We start from the raw sequence: 18,290 nt of genomic DNA, 5'->3' as shown, positions 1-18,290 counted from the left end.
TTTCAGAAAACAGACTTCAGAAGTATTACCAAACATAACCTAAGACAACTGAGGAGAGATCCTTATAAATAGAAGGAAAATGGTAAGTAAAAAAAGATTAAAGAATATTGTAATTCGATGTTCATTCTTTTACTCAAATTCTAATTAACTTTGTCATTGGAAGTTCTTAGGCAAATATCATATTGATTCAGTGATCTCAAAGTATACATGACTAAGGTGTAAGAAATTAAAAAGAGCTCCTAATGTTCTTGAAAATAGAAACAATACACAATTATTCCATAAATGCATCATCCTCTTATTAAGAACTTATGTATAGTAAAAGTGATTCTCCATCTGCTTACAGATACACATTTATTTATTTATCTAATTTAATTTATTTTTCTTCATGTGTTTAAGGGCAGAAGGTGATCAAGTAGTTGGCCCCACCAGAACATGTAAATGTGCTTGATTTATCATCATAAGCATAGCTATAAGCCTGAGGACACGCATTCTTGAAGATCATCGAATAATTCGTTGGTGGACAAGTCTCGGGGCTATTGTTCGGTCCGGTACAACAATACTTTGGATCTTTAAACGCCTCACAAGCACTCTTACAAGCTATTGTACTCCCACTGGACCCCTTCACACTCAACTCAGGTGGGCAAACTGAGTTCACATTAGCGGCACAACTCGTGGATTTGCAATCCGACCCACCTTGTGGGGTCACTGAAACCGGTAAATTGTAACCATCGACGAGGCTAACATCATAGAAATCTTTGCCAGCATTGGCTGCTAGAGTTAGTTCCACTAATGTGGTTGGTGGTGCCCCTCCGGCTCCATTGCATTGAATTTGACCCGAACCGCAATCACCAGTGGGGCATGTGAATTTGCCAGAGGAGTCTGTGGAGCAAAGGGTCCGAGCCCAGAATCGGCCTGTCCATGGTGCTGGGACATCTAATGAAGATGATGCACCCGGTACAAGTTCAAACCCGGTTGAAGATAATTGGGATGCGCCTCCACCAGTCAATGTGCCTGGCCACACTTTGTCCGGGCAGTTGTTTTTAAATGTAAATGTAGCTCCGAATGCATCTGCAAGCCAACATGAACAAAAATTCTTCGTTAAAACATTAATCATCAATGATTGGTGGCCTTGACCCCACTGATAATGAGTGGATCTTAATTTGTAGCGCTTTAAGGTGCATGACCTAAGTATTTTACAAAATAAGATATAAAACATGGTTCTATAAAACCCGGGAAGCATTCGGAGGCCTTAAAGAGAGCTAAACATTTATCAAAATAGGGGTTACAAGTTTCAAAATGGGTTGATTTTTTGTGTGGGTGATCTCTATGGTGAAGAGATCATCCTCACCAAAAATCAACTCATTCCAAAACTTCTAACCTAGTTTATAAGTTAAAGAACCGTGGACCGTCCGTTTCTTGTAACCACTTTTGATGGGGTTAGAGGTTTCAGAACATGCTGATTTTTTTGGAGGATAATCTCCTCATCATAGGGATCATCCTCACAAAAAATCAGCCTGTTAACCCCATCCTCACCAAAAATCAGCTTATTCCAAAACTTCTAACCTTAGTTTATAAGTTAAAGAACCGTGGACCGTCCGTTTCTTGTAACCACTTTTGATGGGGTTAGAGGTTTCAGAACATGCTGATTTTTTTTGGAGGATAATCTCCTCATCATTTGGGATCATCCTCACAAAAAATCAGCCCGTTGACCCCCCCAACACACTTTTGTGTGTGTGTGTGGGGGGGGGGGGGGGGGTTCAAGGCTTTGAAAATGGTGCTCTCTCAATTGTATAAAAACACTACATGATACTACAAGAAAAACATGCGACAGAGGAGCCCCTCGCCTATAATACATAAGTCGATCATAAGAGAATATGCATATATTGTGTTAGATGTTTTGAATTAAAGTCCCTATGAATATTATTCCCCAAACATCCAACTTGGGGTTACAAAGGCATGGTGTTCTCCCTATTAATGGGTTCAAGGGGTCCTAATTAAGGATTCAAGGACACAGTGAAACTCTAACAGGGACATTTGATAGAAGAGCAAATATGACATTAGCTTAGCCAACCACATTAATATAATGTTTCCTTGATTATTTTAACACATATTTCACTAGATCTATCTATGGATCTGATCTCAAAATATCATTAGTATCATATATTTGACTTACATTTATAATAATAATAAAAAAATACAAAGGTAACAAACCTGAGGCCATGAGGGCCAAGAGAAGGATGACCAGTCCTCTTGTTTCCATCACCAAGTGCTTAGCAGCCTAAACCCAACTCTTTTTCTTTTTTTTTTCTACTTCTTTACCAAAGCTTCTATACGAATGAAGAAAATGGTGAGGATTGGAGTGCATATATATAGATGTAAATGAGTGTCTATTAATAGAGGAAAAATATAGATTTTAGGATAAGATGAAATATAACGTGTTGGGATTTTCTTTGATTCAGTCAATACACCTACTTTCATTGGTAAATTCAAACCCAATTGATACCCATCTAAAGGTGAATGCTAACATTCAAGAATTCATTGGGAGGTGAGTATTTTCGAACACTTTTTTTTTCAAAGATATATCTCTTTATTTTGTTTTTTAGTGAAAAAAACAAGCGCATGTTAATCTTTTACACAATAAATACATTTATTATGTTGGCATTAATTGTCAAAGCATTTTGTAAAAAAAAAAAGATATTTAATTCAAAATACTTTAATATTCATAGTATTTATTATGTAAACAAACATGTATTTTATAAAAGACCAATACACCCTTGTCTTTTTTAGTAAAAGACAAAATAATTAGGGATATTATTGAAAAAAAAGTGTTAGATAATGCTAATATCCCCATGAACCATTGGATCTTAGCATTCTCCACATTTAAATGATAGAAGTCAATATGATGGATGGTTGTGATCATCCGATAATAAAAATGTTGGTGAGTAATTATGTTTCATTATTTTGAAGGACATATGTCGGCTATCTACTCATTTAATAGTCTCACATTCTCACTTGTTAACTGTATATTTAGAGTTTTAGGTATTTGTAAAGTGGTAAAAAGTAACCCCTTTTATTACAAAATTCCATTAGTCAAATGTAAACTTGAACAAAGGAACGAAAAATTAGAAGTGATAATTTGTCTCTTGACCTCGATCTTGTATATCTTATTGTGTACTAATGATAAATAATAATCATCATCAATGTCATCACATCATCACCATCCAATAAGTTGTAGATGACTGATTTTGAAAAGAAAAATCAAATGCTTTTAGATCATTTTTTATTGTCTATTGGAGAAGATTGAGGTGATCAAACATAGGAATATGTCAAATATTGACCAAAAGGTGAAACGGTCATACTAAAGAGATGATTTCTTCAAAACTTTAAAAGGGCATTTAAAGTTTGTTTGAATAATGTTTCAATAAATTTCTTGAGGAGAATACTTCATGATATAGACCTCAAATAACGAAAGGAAAATGAGAAGTTTATTTGAGTCATACATTACAAGCATTTCCCAGTTCAGCAAGGCACTCGGGTGCCTCATCTAGGACGAGACCGTTAATAAGAGTGAATCACATTAAAGAGAGTTGATTCCTCAACATGAAACAATAAAGACACAACTTCTTGCAAAAATCTAGGTATTAATAAATATAGATTCCTAAGTTAAGCAAGGGTCTGTTCTTTATATAAGCCAGCTCCAGCTCCAGAAATTGGCTTCTGGAAGAAGCAGAAGCCCAGAGCCTGAAAAGCCATGTATGGCAGAAGCTTGTTCGTTTCAGAAGCACAAAAGCAAGAAAAGCTTGTTCGTTTGATAATTTTTTATTGCTGGATTCTAGTAAAATGACTACAATACCCTTAATGTTGATAATGCACCCATAATGCACAAAAAATGACCAGAATACAATAAATATATAATTACGCTTATATGAATATAATAAATTTATATTAAAAAATTATAAAAATAATTATTTTCAATTTAAATAAATGTATAAATTTTATAATTCTATTGAAATTTTGGCAGTATCTCCTCTTAAAAATGGACGTATGAAATTTTCCTGATAAAGAAAATACCTGCATAATACATAATCTAATATCTACATAATATCTCATACACAATCCTACATCCACATAACATCTCATACACAATCCGACATCCATATAATATCCCATACACATTAACATTCAAACAAATATATATTATACGGTAATCAAAAGTGTTGCAATGTCATACAAAAAGAGAAATATAATTTTCATTAATAACAAATCTAAAATAGATCAAAGTTCTTAAGCTCTATCATAAACAGCATATAGTGCATTAGTTATTCCAGCCTTTGTCCTCTCCATAGTAACACGAGATCGACAATTTAAAATTTATAAGTACATAACTACAAATTATTCATTTAAAACTATAACATTCAAATAACATAGATAACAAAATAGACATGTTTAACATTCACAAAACACAATGACATTGTAATAAGAAAATGACATTTATTCAATATAAAATTCTACTAAGTTTTACAATTTTTAAAATACTTTAAACACCATCAACAATAATTCACTTAAGTTTGGTAATTTTACAAATACCTAATATACAATTCATCTAACCATTCACCTAATCCTAGTAATAAAAGAACCACCATCCAAGTCAATGAAGATTGTTCGAATGATCTCTCAACCTGATCACATCAAATGTGTCGTATCATTGTTTGTATTATCATCTATGATATCCAATGCAAGATTAAACTAATTCTATTTTTCCATTTTGGTTTCAGAATTTACAAGTAATGAAATGTAAATTTAAATGTATGCTTGGAGAACCATCTCTACAACCAAAAATGAATGTTTTTAAGATTATTAAAGGAAAAAAATGGTGTTCCAAACAAATCCTTCTGAAGAACCACAATCAAATAGACCATTCAACTCCATACCATTGCCAGAAATTTCCAACCCCTATATATTTTCTTTTACCCAATTTATCAAAAATCATTAAAACCCATCCTTTTCAAATGGAAACAAACACCATCCTTAATTTTTAAAAGCAACTCAATGTGAAAGTAATATGATACTACAATTTTTGAATGAATTGCCCAATAGTCCTCCAAAACCCTGGGTTTCTCCAGTGTGTTAGATATTGAAATTTGAGAATTTTTATTTATTTTTTATTTTTTTCATTTTCATAATCTAGGCAATATAAGAATTTCCGATTCTTATCAGCCAACAATGCCGAAACTACAGAATCCAAAACATTCTGAACACAAGCTACCTACGAATCAAATTAAACAATTAAGCATTTTAAATTTAAATTGCATGAAATTCAAATTAGATAAGCAAACAGTAAAGCAACAGAACCATAATAAATACGAGTGAGATAATCAAAGATACCCAAATCGAATTATTTGCTCCAATGTAGTACTGATTGACTGTCTTCAACCATCTAACATCATCGTGAGTGTGAGGAACCAAATGAACATTAAGTTTTCCAAGAACGATCTTCTAAGAAGTGAGAAAAATCCCATTAATGTTGTTTTGAAAAATAGCAGAAAGAATACTGAGATCGCCATTAATGTTGCATGTCAACTTCGAAGCTCAAATCAGTCAAAGAAGTTGAACCATTTCGAATGAAATGAGTTCGATAAGGATCAATCAATGAAGAAATCACATGTTTCTTCGTCTTCTAGGGTTTTACAGGTGTTACAGTTGTTTCGAAAAATGAGATTTTGCTGCGAATCACTTCGTCCCCCTGTCGCTCCCTACTTTGTGAGGAAGTTAAGTCGAGTTATTCCTTCTTCCTCTTCTTCTTGTTCACAGCAAACATCAAAAAGAGAGGAGTTGGTTGATGAGTAATTTTGGGGAAGAAGAAGAGATTATAGAGAGGTGATGTCGTCTGTGGCTGAAAGCCTGAAATTCGATAAAACGAAAGTGTTTTTAGGTTACATTTTCGTTGAAAATTCGAAAAAAGAGAGAGGGTATTTTGGTCATTATACTACAACTGTTTTTCGGTGATTGGCTTTGCGTAGAAGCAAAATTAAAAAGCCCCCTTTACACGACTCATGAAAAGAGTTGCTTTGGGCTTTTTGGATATTCGTAAGAGTTAAAAAAAGCCCAAATGAACGGTGTGTTTATGGCTTTTTTAGCTTAAAAGCTATAAAAACAAAATGAGCGGGCTTCTGAAGCTTAAACGAACAGCCCCTAAGTGACCAACTCGCTTCTAAACGAAGCTAAACGAAAGAGTAGGTGTAGGCGAAGGGCCTAATTAAAGAGAACATCGATTAGGGCCGGCTCCGAAAGCCTTTGGTACTTAAGCTATTGGTTATGAAATAGCCACCTAAGCAACCTTAGCAACCTATACTAAGCAACCTAAGCTACGGAAAGAACTCGCTTTATTATGCATCACACTGCACGGCTCGCTTTACGAGACTCCGTCTAGATAGATAGTTTCGGGAGAGAGTCAAGTATAGGTAACTAGACGACAAGCTACTAAGCATTAGATCTTTGTTCAGAAAAATATACTATTAGACATCTCTGTGGAAGCTAATTGAAAGCATTGCGAAAGTGGTTGAAGGACGTGACTGATCTTGCAGCTTTGCAACCTAAGCTCTCTTTCACACCCTCGCTTAGGTTGTAGAAAGAAAGTACTACTTGAACCTTCTCTCACTCGGAGATGTTTTCTATTTGTGTTGTGCCCCACCAAATCAAGTTCTATTTGGGTGGGTGAAGGAAGAGATATGAACCGATTAACTTACTTTACTTACCTAAGGGCCGGAAGGAAGGATAGATTGATTTGATTACAACGCTTTTTTAAAGGTAACTTAGGTCGAACGGACTGACTCGGTCGCGCACGGACAACCTCACTTTATGTATGGCCTCTGACCGTCTCACTTTAGCTTCTGCTCACTCCGACTTTAGCAAAATGTATGTACTTCACCGCCAATGGAAGCACCTGAAACTGGCTCTCATATTACATTGATCTTCTGCTCACGATCCTTGATCTTCTGCTCACGATCCAAAGCAATTTGCTTATTCCCTTTCTCTTATTGCTGTACTAGGCAACATCCAAGCAAGAACTACTGAACCCTGGGAGGCAATTCATCGGATGCGATGCCTATCCATCAACGGGAGAAGCAGCATCTGACCTTGGTGAACCAAGCCGACTAAAAGAAAGGAGGGGGGCCAACCGAGTCAACTCCTTCATCTCCCATCTCTGGTCCATCTATTCCAACCGCTCCCCTGAAGGCGAAACAATGATTGAAATCCCTATTCCGATGCCAAAGGCGAGTACCTTGATTCCCTTGAATCCCCATCTCCTGCTCCTGGGGCGGGTATTGAACGCCTGAAGGCACTCTATTCATTTGTTCCAACCCGATGCAATGCAATCTCTGGAATGGGAGCAAATGACCTTCCTCGAAGGAGTTGCTATTGGGTCAGGTGAGGGATAAGAACAACAGACAGGCCCATGTGACCAAGGACAAATCTGTGACACCTGTGCCTCATGCTCTGGGAAAGGGTCAAGAATTAGCTGGCACCCAACAGGGAGTGTCTAAGGGTGGTAGGAATCTCTAATTACAAAGAAGATCTCTATGATCATAGAAATTAAGGAGATATGATTCAAGAAAACCGTCAAATTAAGATAACTAGGGAGAGATCCTTATAAATAAAAGGGAAAAGGTAAGTGGAAAGGATTAGAGAATATTATGATTCGATGTTCATTCTTTTGTTTAAATTCTAATTAACTTTGTCATCGGAGGCTCTTTGACAAGTATCATATTGATTTAGTGATATCAAAGTATACATAACTAAGGTGTAAGAAATCATCATTACCATCCATTTTTCTTTTGGGATACCTTTGGGTCCGTATTAAAAATAAAAAAGAGCTCCCTATGTTCTTGAAAATAGGAACAATAAACAATTATTCTATAAATGCATCATCCTCTTATTAAGAACTTATGTAAAGTAAAAGTGATTCTCCATCAGCTTACAGATACAAATTTATTTATTTATCTAATTTAATTTATTTTTCTTCATGTGTCTAAGGGCAGAAGGTGATCAAGTAGTTGGCCCCACCAGAACATGTAAATGTGCTTGTTTTATCATCATAAGCATAGCTATAAGCCTGAGGACACGCATTCTTGAAGATCATTGAATAATTCGACGGTGGACAAGTCGTGGGGCTATCAAACGATCCGGTACAACAATACTTTGGATCTTTAAACGCCTCACAAGCACTCTTACAAGCTATTGTACTCCCTCTGGGCCCCTTCACACTCAACTCAGGTGGGCAAACTGAGTTCACATTAGCGGCACAACTCGTGGATTTGCAATCCGACCCACCTTGTGGGGTCGCTGAAACCGGTAAATTGTAACCATCGACGAGGCTAACATCATAGAAATCTTTGCCAGCATTGGCTGCTAGAGTTAGTTCCACTAATGTGGTTGGTGGTGCCCCTCCGGCTCCATTGCATTGAATTTGACCCGATCCACAATCACCAGTGGGGCATGTGAATTTGCCGGAGGAGTCTGTGGAGCAAAGGGTCCGAGCCCAGAATCGGCCCGACCATGGGGCTGGGGCCTCTAATGAAGATGATGCACCTGGTCCAAGTTCGAACCCAGTTGAAGATAATTGGGCTGAGCCTCCACCAGTCAATGTGCCTGGCCACACTTTGTCGGGGCAGTTGTTTTTAAATGTAAATGTAGCTCCGAATGCATCTGCAAGCCAGCATGAACAAAAATTCTTTGTTAGAACATTAATCATCAATGATTGGTGGCCATGACCCCACTGATATTCAGTGGATCTTAATTTGTAGCGCTTTTAGGTTCATGGCCAAAGTATTTTACAAAATAAGATATAAAACCTAGGAAGCGTTCAAAGGCCCTAAAGAGAGCCAAACATTTTTCAAAATAACGGTTACAAGTTTTAGAATGGGCTAATTTTTTTTTTTTGTGAGGATGATCTCAATGGTGAAGAGATCCTCCTCATCAAAAATCAGCTCATTCCGAAACTTCTAACCCTAGTTTACAAGTTAAAGAACCATTGACCGTTTGTTTTCTGTAAATCACTTTTAATGGGGTTAGAAATTTCGGAACTGGCTGATTTTTGTGAGGATGATCTCCTCTTCATGTTTTATGGGTGGCGTCTGGAGGCCCTAAAGAGAGCCAAACATTCTTTCAATATTGTGTTAGATGTTTTGAGTTAAAGTCCCTATGAATATTATTCCCCAAACATCCAACTTGGAGTCACAAGGGCACGGAGTTCTCCCTATTAATGGGTTCAAGGGTCCTAAGGATTCAAGGACACAATGAAACTCTAACAGGGATATTTGATAGAAGAGCAAATATGACATTAGCTTAGCCAACCACATTAATATAATGTTTCCTTGATTATTTTAACACATATTTCACTAGATCTATCAATGGATCTGATCTCAAAATATCATTTGTATCATATATTTGACTTACATTTATAATAATAAAAAAAAAAATATAAAGGTAACAAACCTGAGGCCATGAGGGCCAAGAGAACGACGACTAGTCCTTTTGTTTCCATCTCCAAGTGCTTAGCAGCCTAACACCCCCTTTTTTTTTTTCTACTTCTTTACCAAAGCTTCTATACGAATGAAGAAAAGGGTGAGGATTAGAGTGCATATATATAAGGCAAGAGAAGGACGACCAGACCTTTTATTTCCATCACTACGTGCTTGGCAGCCTAACCCCACTTTCATTGGTAAACTCAGACCCAATCGATACATATCTAAATAGGAATGTTAACGTCCAAGACCTCACGGGGATGTAAGCATTATCCAACACTTTTTTTTCTTCAATAATACCCCTCATCATTTTGTCTTTTAAAGAAAAAGATACTAATCAAGGAAACATTTATTATTCTTTTACACAATAAATACATTTATTATGCCAAACGCATTTATTATATTGGTATTGATTGTCAAAGTATTTCTTAAAAAAAAAAAAAGATATTTAATTCAAATTACTTAAATGTTTATATCATTTATTAGGTAAACAAGTATTTATTGTGTAAAAGACCAATGCACCCTTGTCTTTTTTAGTAAAAGATAAGATAGTGAAAGGTATTATTAGAAAAAAAAAATGTTGGACAATGCTAATATCCCCATGAAGTATTGGACCTTAGCATTCCCCACATTTGAATGATAGAAGTCAATATGATGGATGGTTGTGATTATCCGATAATAAAAATGTTGGTGTGTTAGTATGTTTCATTATTTTGAAGGACATATGTCGGCTATCTACTCATTTAATAGTCTCACATTCACACTTGGTGGCTGCATATTTAGACTTTTTGGTAGTTGTAAAGTGGTAAAGAATAGCCCTTTTTATTACAAAGTTCCATTAGTTAATTGTAAACTTGAACAAATGTGCGAAAAATTAGAAATGAATTGTAAAAATCATGTTTCACGATTTTAAAAATTGTCCTAGACTGATATGACTTAGATGAGTTATCTCGATATCATTCATGAATGAAATGAGACGCCATCACCAAAATCATCCTTTTCATCTTCATGATTCATGTATCTATAAAAATTAGTTCATCTCGGTATTGTTGGTGATAGAGATGAGATACTAAAATTGAAAACCATGTTTTGAACAGTATTTAAAAAAATAGACCAAATCAAAGGTCTGACTAGATTTTGTAATAAAAATAGTTTGGTTAGTGACAGGTTTGGATTTATGAAGTATGAACCTTATATTTCCATAAAAGTAAATAAATATAATTAAGGAAAAAAAATTTTAAGTACATATTTTTAATTTTTTAAAAAAGGTAGCTCAATCCAACCAAATTAAACCCAACAAATTTGATAAGTTTTTGGTTCAAGATTTGAGACTGTCAATGGATCATGGTTTGGATAAGAATCATATTTAAACCTGATCCAACACTTACTATTTGGATCCAAGTCAAATCTACTGCTAGTCGGATCAAGTCTTATTCGATTTGAGGTATAAAATACAAATACATACATCATAGTATTGTGAGATGTGATATTATAGTATTGTGGAAAGAAAAGTTTTGCACAAATGTTTTAAGCCAGAATTTATATATTGTTTCGCCGGAAAATTCTCAAAATTGTTGTTTGCAAATTCTCACTACAGTTTTGTTGTATCTTGAAAGTTATTTTGTCTGAAACCCATCTATGAGTGGAGACAAATAAAGTCTTAAAGAAAACGACCTTTTCACACTTCACAACATGGTTTTAAATCTTGTCCGAGACCGAGATGACTCGTCCTGGTCATCTCGGTCTTGTTCAACAAAGATACAGATATACAAGTTGTCTAAACATCCACATCATCTTGCGAGATAAACAAGATGCCTCAGGCAATATTTTGAAAATCTCGACCGAGTCAACTTGGATTTTGATTAAAATAATTAATTTTTTCAAAAAAATTTAAATACTTATTATATAAATAAAACATGATTTATGGCTAAACTTTCTCTAATCTACCTAATTTTATTAAAAAAATAATTATTTTAATTTGAATATATGTAAATCAATCATTTTAAACCTAGTTAAAATGCAGACTTGTATTGAGTTTTGAAACCATGCCTCAAAGTCTCAAGATTCTAACACATTTATTCTTCAAAGACTCCATTTTCCCAACATTAGTATTAAACAACCAACCAAGACCACAAAATTAAATCCATTTATCTTTGAATGTTACAGTTTGGAAACAAGGTGGTGTTGTTGGCTTTGGGTAACAAGCTGTTTTCTCAAGATTTTGCCAGCAGCAGATCTTGGGATGGAATTTATGAACCCCACTTTTCTAACCTTCTTGTATGGGGCCACCTGGAAAAAAAATCAAAATAAAAAAACAATGTCAACCCAATTATGATCAGATGGTCCCAATTATTGTATGATCAAGTTGATCGGACAATGATGTTGGGAGTTTGATTCAAACATTGGATCCTTGTCCCTAGAAAGAGGGGAACAAATTGGAAAATAAAAATAAAATAGAAGGGACCAACAACACAAACCTGGCCAGCTATGAACTCAATGACTTGGTCTTCAGTGAGTCCAGAATCTGCTACTCTCACTATATAGGCCATTGGTATCTGCCCTGCTTCCTCATCTTCAACCCTGGGATTCGAGACAGAGACCGTCTCTCAAATTTTCTAAAAATTCAAAATTTTCTCCGAATAGGGAACCAGCCTATTAAATCGGTGAATTAATTGATAATTTACCAATTAATCACCGAATAGGATAAAAAATTTATCCTTCAACCTTAACATTTTTTCTTCTTCAACCTTTAAATCCCAGGAACAATATAGTGATTTTAGGGAAGTTACATATAATGAATTTTTGGGAAGAAACTAAATAAATTCAATATAATCCCTGGAACTAAACCGATTTGTTTTTAACCTTCTGGTATTTATCCGAATTAATGACCAATAACTGAATAATTGCCAAATCCAAACTTGGTTATTATGGACTCAATCAAGATATTTTAAAATACTTTGAGATATTCAATGTTTCAGTGTCAATGTTTTGTTTTGATTTCAGGTACAAAATTCTAAATGAGAGAGAAACGTACGGTATGACTGCTGCATCGAGTATGCTGGGATGGCTAAGTAGTATTGCTTCCAATTCTGCTGGGGCCACCTGCATTTGCATTCAAAATGTTGTAAAATCTTTCTTCTCACTAGCAGTTAAAAAGTGTGTAGACCTGTTACAACTGTAGATAGAAATACTAATAAGTGGTTGATTTTTTGTTGTTGGGAAAATCTGTGAGAAAATCATTTGCCTAGCAATTTGCTTGGCACTTGATTGCACATGAAAAATCAGTGAGAAAACTAATCAAAATTTAACATTTAGCATACAAATCAATTTCTCTGAAATGGAGAAATAGATATGGGAAATCACATTTTTTCCCCCTTAGAAAATTGATTTTCTACCAATTTTTTCAAAAAAATATATTCAGATTAGTGCTTGATTCATGAAAGGCCTATCTAACATAAATAATAGTTAAATCAAACACCAACTACTGCAGATGGTATCGTGTCGATCTTATATTTATCACTCTCTATCCCCACATTGCCAAATTGTTAAAACCCAAAGGCCACATGGGCTTAACTTTTTTGCATCATTAATATTTGGGTATTTTTGGTGTATTAGTTAGATTCTCATCATTTGGTATCAGAGCTATCACCACATCTCAAATTCAAACATCGGACTGGGAAATGGCTTCATGGTGACCCATGAGAAATAAAGGGTAATAGAGTGAAAGTCACCACAAAGTGGAATCGGAGACCTTAATGAAAGGGGCAACTTTTGTAGCCACAAATAAGTGCACCAACAAGAAGGATACCAACGTCAAAGTCTCCATAGAATGGGTCACCACAAACATGAACTTCAAGGCATGGTGGTAATGGTTTTAAATCTCCTCAGTATTGTCCATGAAATAAGACAGATGGACAATGTCTCTCAAATGTGCAAAATCTCACAAGACAAATGAGATGACTCGGATGATATTTTGAAAATCTCATCCAAGTCAATTGGGATTTTGTATATTTTAATTAAAATATTTATTATCTAAATAAAATATAATGTTATGATTAAACATCTTCTAATCTATCTTATTTTATAAAAAAATAAGTAAATTTTTTTCATATAAATATATATTAATAAGGGACTGCTAATGTCTAAGACCTTATGGGAATGATAGCATTGTCCAATTTTCAATAATACCCTTTCATATTTTGTCTTTTAATAAAAAAGACGAGGGCATGTTGGGTTTTTAAAATGTTTGTTTGCCAAATCATATACTAACAACATTTTAATTTTTTGATTTAAATGTATTTTTGTATTAAGGGCTCTGGCAATCAAATGCATTTATTAAGGGCATAACAAATATATTTATTATGTAAAAGACTAACGCACACTCATGTCTTTTTCATTAAAAGACAAAATATAGAAATTATTGTTGGAAAAAAAAAGCATGGTGGAGAATGCTAACATCTCCATATGGTCTTGAACATTAGCATTTCCCATATTAATAATAAAACTAATAATAAATTGACTCGAAAAAAGCCATTTGAAATTCACTTGTTAATGTGAATGGGTGTACTAAACCATAGATCTTTTTCCCTTGTGTAATTGAAAGAAAAGAGTGCTGATTTTCTAACTAAAAAGTCTTCATTCGGTCAATACTCGATTGACGTGACATGGACACGGAATCATAGATCTTTTCTCGAAAAGATGTGGAGTTGTGTATCCCAAGGAAAAAGATCTATGATTTCGTGTCTATGTCATGTCAGCCGAGTATTGACCGAGTGAAGACTTTCTAGTTAGAAAATAGTTATTAGGAAAAAAAAGAATTAGAATAATAATGAAGGCACATGATTTTTGGTACAAGGCTGATGTGGTAAAGGCATAGAACCACAGATCTTTTTCATGTGTATCTCGAAGAAAAAGATCTATGATTTTGTGCCTTGGCCATGTCAGCCACGTACCAAAAATCACGTGCATTCATCACGACTCAAAGATCTACTGTTATGTGCACGTGCCATGCCAGAGTAAATTTCAAGTCCGTGTACAGGGACTCTAATAATAATTGGAAACCAGGTTAAATGATTTATACAGGGAAGCATATTCACATAGATTTAAATAGGATTCAATTAAGAGTCGTGATAACCTGACTAAGAAAAGAAGCTCAAAATTCACTAAACTGATGTGGCACGTATACAGAGCCATAGATTCTTTTCCTCGGGATTTACAAGAAAAGTATCTATCGTTCTGTGCAGTCGAGTGAATTTTGAGTGTTTTTTTACGTCCGATTATTATTATTCCGAATTAATTAGTCAGAAATCTAGTTGTTAGTTATAATACCTGGTAGCCATTGTGCTTAATAAGCTCCTTAATTCGATCAACAATGTAAAGAAACCCATCTTCATCAAAATAACAGAGATCACCAGTATGCAACCATCCCTCTCTATCAATCGTCGCACTCGTAGCTTCATCATTCCCTAAATACCCCTTCATCACAGTACAACTCTTCAACCAAAGCTCTCCTTCCCCATATGCCTGCATCGTCACCCCTGTCTCTGCATCAACCACCTTAGCACAGAACCCAGCAAGCAATTGCCCAACCGATCTAGGCCGAGTCTTTGATTCCTCATCCAACACAAAATAACTCGTAGCACCACAACTCTCTGTCAAACCGTACCCTTGTCTCAATTCAATCCATGGAAATCTCTCTCTAAACTTCTCTGCGACTTCTTTGCTCAATGGCGCAGCCCCTGATCCAACTCTCCTCAAAGACGACAAATCATAAACCCTAGAATTATTTGTGTTCTTAGCTAACCCAAGAATTACAGGAGGAACAGCAGGAATGTTGGAGATTTTGTAATTTTGTACACTTTCGAGCATACTTTGGAAATCGAACTTCTGCATCACAACAATGGTGGCTCCTACACAGAACAATCCGAGACCGAAGAAAGCTAGACCGTAGATGTGAAACATAGGGATGAAGCAAAGAAAGATATCGTTTTGAGATGATGTAACGTCGACCGTCCATTTGAGGAGAGTCATGACGGATATGAAGTTTGAATGTGTTAGAACAACACCTTTGCTTACACCTGTGGTACCCGACGAGTACAGAATCGCTGCTGTCTCCGACTGAGTGGATCGGATTTGTGGTGAGTTTAATGGATCGCTTCCTTCGATTAGTTCTTCTACTGAGAGTGAGTCATTGTCTGAGGAACGAGTGGTGAGTAACGTAGGTACACCAGTGGGGACTAGTTTGTGAAACTCTTCGGGTGAGGAGATAGCGAGTTTGGCAGCTGAGTCACTCACTTGTTTGGCGATTTCAGAGGCTGTGTTGAGTGGGTTGGCAGTGGTGAGAATCGCTCCGATTGAGAGCACAGCGAGGCAGATTGTTGGATATAAAGGAGAATTTGGGGAGAGAAGGAAGACCACATCGCCCTTACGAACACCAATTCCGTGGTACAGACCTGAAGCGAGTGACTTAATTGAGAGTCTGAGTTGAGCGTAAGTGACTCGGCAATTGGTGACCGAGTCAATTAGTGCAACTCGTGATTCGGATGTGTCAGGGTGTGGGAATTGAGAGAGAACATATGTGGCTGTGTCGAGATCGGGTTGAGTTGGGATTCGGTTGCTTTCGCTGAGTTGATGGAGTGAGTGGTAGATACCAGTGCGAGAACAGAACCCACTCTTATTGAGTGAGCGGTTGGACCGACCGGTTTGTGCATCCTCAACAGCGGTCCACCCGTCTTCCGTCGACATTGTAATTAAGTGTTCTTAAGTTCAGTTCTGTAACATAGAGCCTACTTTATGTGAAACGAGGCCTCGACAAGTCCGTTGCTTGGCAATACGTTTGGATTTTTGCTTAGTTGGTTCCGAGGCCGGCACGGCCAAGTCATGGCATCTTTGGCATTTCACAAGGGAAGATTCGTAGAGATGCCTTTAGAATAGCTGAAGAAAATGACGTTTGGAAGGAATGGGCCCAAAAAAATTCCATTAAACCTCTTGTCTTTAGGGATACAACAGATTTATGACTTTGATGATATGTTGATCTCTATATTCTCTATCTTGCGAAAGGTGTCAACTAACTTAGCTAAGTTGGTAAGGCACGAAGAACACTCATGCCATCACTTAAGTTCAAATCCCATTGAACCCACCTTCATCTTTTTTGACCGTTAAATCCTTGCTTGCCTAGTGAAAGAAGCATAAGTTATGAGGGAGGAGTTTGCATTGATCTTGCAAACTTTAGTGAGTCCATTCTTTTTAATGTAACGATTTTCTAACTCAACTCTGACAGAATAACTCAAAATCTCATTTATAGGCATGTGTAAGAGCCGTAGTTTTTTCCCTTGGGGTACACAACTGCATCCCTAATAACATGTGTAATTGTGTATCCTGTGGAAAAAAATCTACGGTTCTTGCACATGCCACGTTAGTGAGTTTTTGAGTTATTCTATCATATTGAATTATAAAATCAACACTCTTGCTTTTATGTGCAGCATTTGGGATAGGTCATATTATTCAAGAGAAAGTGATATTGTAGAACCACACAGAGGAAAGTGTTTGTAATCTAGTTGAAGATATAGGATTTGGAGAAAATTTTCTCAACTTTAGGAAAATAAAATGTAAATAATATCTACATTTCTTAACTTTCAAAATTTTATTTTTATTCATTCTAAATAATCTTGAGGAAACGAGCTTGATGCGAGATCCTCTATCAAATAGTTAAGCAAGATGGATTTTTTTTGTTTTTGTTTTGGAGCTCAGGTATTTGGGCCTCTTAGAACATCCAACTTATCCTTGGGCGCACGTGTAGTGCCCTCGTTTCACACACACCCGATAAATCTGTGATAAATCCTGAATGGTGGCCCCTAGAGGGGAATTCAAACTCAAGGCCTCCACTTCTCAAGTCAAAGATATGTACTATCTCAAGTTGACTCACAAATAATGAGTCAAGAAACAACACATGATCTTAACTAAAGTAAGTACAAAATCCAACGATCGAGATTTATGCTTGATATAAGCATCAACAAAATATATCTTATCAGGATTAATGAAGAAAGATTTATTAAAAACTAATTCCAATCATTACATATTTTTAAACCATGACAAGTGGAATGCCCGTGGGACGCACGTGAGTGTAACTAAACAAAAAGGGAATTACATGCTAGTGTGAATATGGAATTATAATCTTAGTAACATAAAAAATTAATTTAAATATATGACAAAGATTTACAATATTTTTAATTAGATAAACACAAATATTAGAGTACCCTAAATAAATAAAAAATAATAAAATCATATTTTTTTTCTAATCATTTCAACACAAAATAATATAAGAATTAAATAAAACATGTGAATAAGATTTATAATTTTTCTAATTATATAAACACAAATCTAACAATACCTGAAATAAATAAAAATAATAGAATCTTACTTTTTTCCTTCTAATCATTTTAATACAAATAAACCAATAAATAAATAATAAATTCAGAATTTTTACCATTTAAAATATATCTAAGAACATACCTTAATCTTGATTTATTTTCAAGATCTATTGAGAGACCACAATGGATCCCTTCAACTTCTCAAGAATTCTAAAAGATAAAAAATAAAAAGTATTATTTTAAAATCTATTTAAATAAGAACAATGAATAAATATGATAATATTTTCCTTAAATTCGTACTTTAATTTGATGCAAAAAATCATCCAAAAAAAATTAGAATTTTTTTTTTTTTTGGAAGAGGAATAACGAAAAGCATTAATTAATTGTGATTTTTTAG

General features: G+C 35.3%; 3 protein-coding genes across 3 annotated transcripts; all 3 read right to left on the bottom strand.

Moving 5' to 3' along the window:
- Window positions 1-255: 255 nt before the first annotated feature.
- LOC147385886 (thaumatin-like protein 1b) lies at window positions 256-7,507 on the bottom strand. The gene is made up of 3 exons (XM_086422715.1): window positions 5,386-7,507; window positions 2,212-2,327; window positions 256-1,068 (listed from the first exon to the last, which is right to left on the bottom strand). Exons 2-3 carry the CDS (start codon window positions 2,258-2,260, stop codon window positions 392-394), a joined length of 726 nt encoding a protein of 241 aa, XP_086278841.1. The 5' UTR covers window positions 2,261-2,327; window positions 5,386-7,507; the 3' UTR covers window positions 256-391.
- Window positions 7,508-7,939: 432 nt separating this feature from the next.
- On the bottom strand, window positions 7,940-9,671 carry LOC147385885 (thaumatin-like protein 1). The gene is made up of 2 exons (XM_086422716.1): window positions 9,496-9,671; window positions 7,940-8,706 (listed from the first exon to the last, which is right to left on the bottom strand). Exons 1-2 carry the CDS (start codon window positions 9,542-9,544, stop codon window positions 8,030-8,032), a joined length of 726 nt encoding a protein of 241 aa, XP_086278842.1. The 5' UTR covers window positions 9,545-9,671; the 3' UTR covers window positions 7,940-8,029.
- Window positions 9,672-11,560: 1,889 nt separating this feature from the next.
- LOC147385884 (beta-phenylalanine coenzyme A ligase-like) lies at window positions 11,561-16,268 on the bottom strand. The gene is made up of 4 exons (XM_086424507.1): window positions 14,853-16,268; window positions 12,559-12,626; window positions 12,002-12,104; window positions 11,561-11,813 (listed from the first exon to the last, which is right to left on the bottom strand). Exons 1-4 carry the CDS (start codon window positions 16,266-16,268, stop codon window positions 11,685-11,687), a joined length of 1,716 nt encoding a protein of 571 aa, XP_086280633.1. The 3' UTR covers window positions 11,561-11,684.
- Between the last annotated feature and the right edge of the window lie 2,022 nt (window positions 16,269-18,290).

Source organism: Akebia trifoliata, chromosome 14, assembly GCF_017979445.1.
Source record: "Akebia trifoliata isolate Shusen 1 chromosome 14, ASM1797944v1, whole genome shotgun sequence".
Classification (NCBI taxonomy): Eukaryota; Viridiplantae; Streptophyta; class Magnoliopsida; order Ranunculales; family Lardizabalaceae; genus Akebia; species Akebia trifoliata.
This window is presented reverse-complemented; position numbering and strand designations above follow the sequence as displayed.

Excerpts from the sequence above, each read along its gene's own strand:
- LOC147385886 (XM_086422715.1), bottom strand. The coding sequence starts at position 2,260 with ATGGAAACAAGAGGACTGGTCATCCTTCTCTTGGCCCTCATGGCCTCA. Across the intron at positions 1,069-2,211 it reads CTTGGCCCTCATGGCCTCAG|ATGCATTCGGAGCTACATTT; the intron begins GTTTGTTACCTT and ends GTTGGCTTGCAG.
- LOC147385885 (XM_086422716.1), bottom strand. The coding sequence starts at position 9,544 with ATGGAAACAAAAGGACTAGTCGTCGTTCTCTTGGCCCTCATGGCCTCA. Across the intron at positions 8,707-9,495 it reads CTTGGCCCTCATGGCCTCAG|ATGCATTCGGAGCTACATTT; the intron begins GTTTGTTACCTT and ends GCTGGCTTGCAG.
- LOC147385884 (XM_086424507.1), bottom strand. The coding sequence starts at position 16,268 with ATGTCGACGGAAGACGGGTGGACCGCTGTTGAGGATGCACAAACCGGT. Across the intron at positions 12,627-14,852 it reads TTAAGCACAATGGCTACCAG|GTGGCCCCAGCAGAATTGGA; the intron begins GTATTATAACTA and ends ATGCAAATGCAG. Across the intron at positions 12,105-12,558 it reads CTCGATGCAGCAGTCATACC|GGTTGAAGATGAGGAAGCAG; the intron begins GTACGTTTCTCT and ends CTCGAATCCCAG.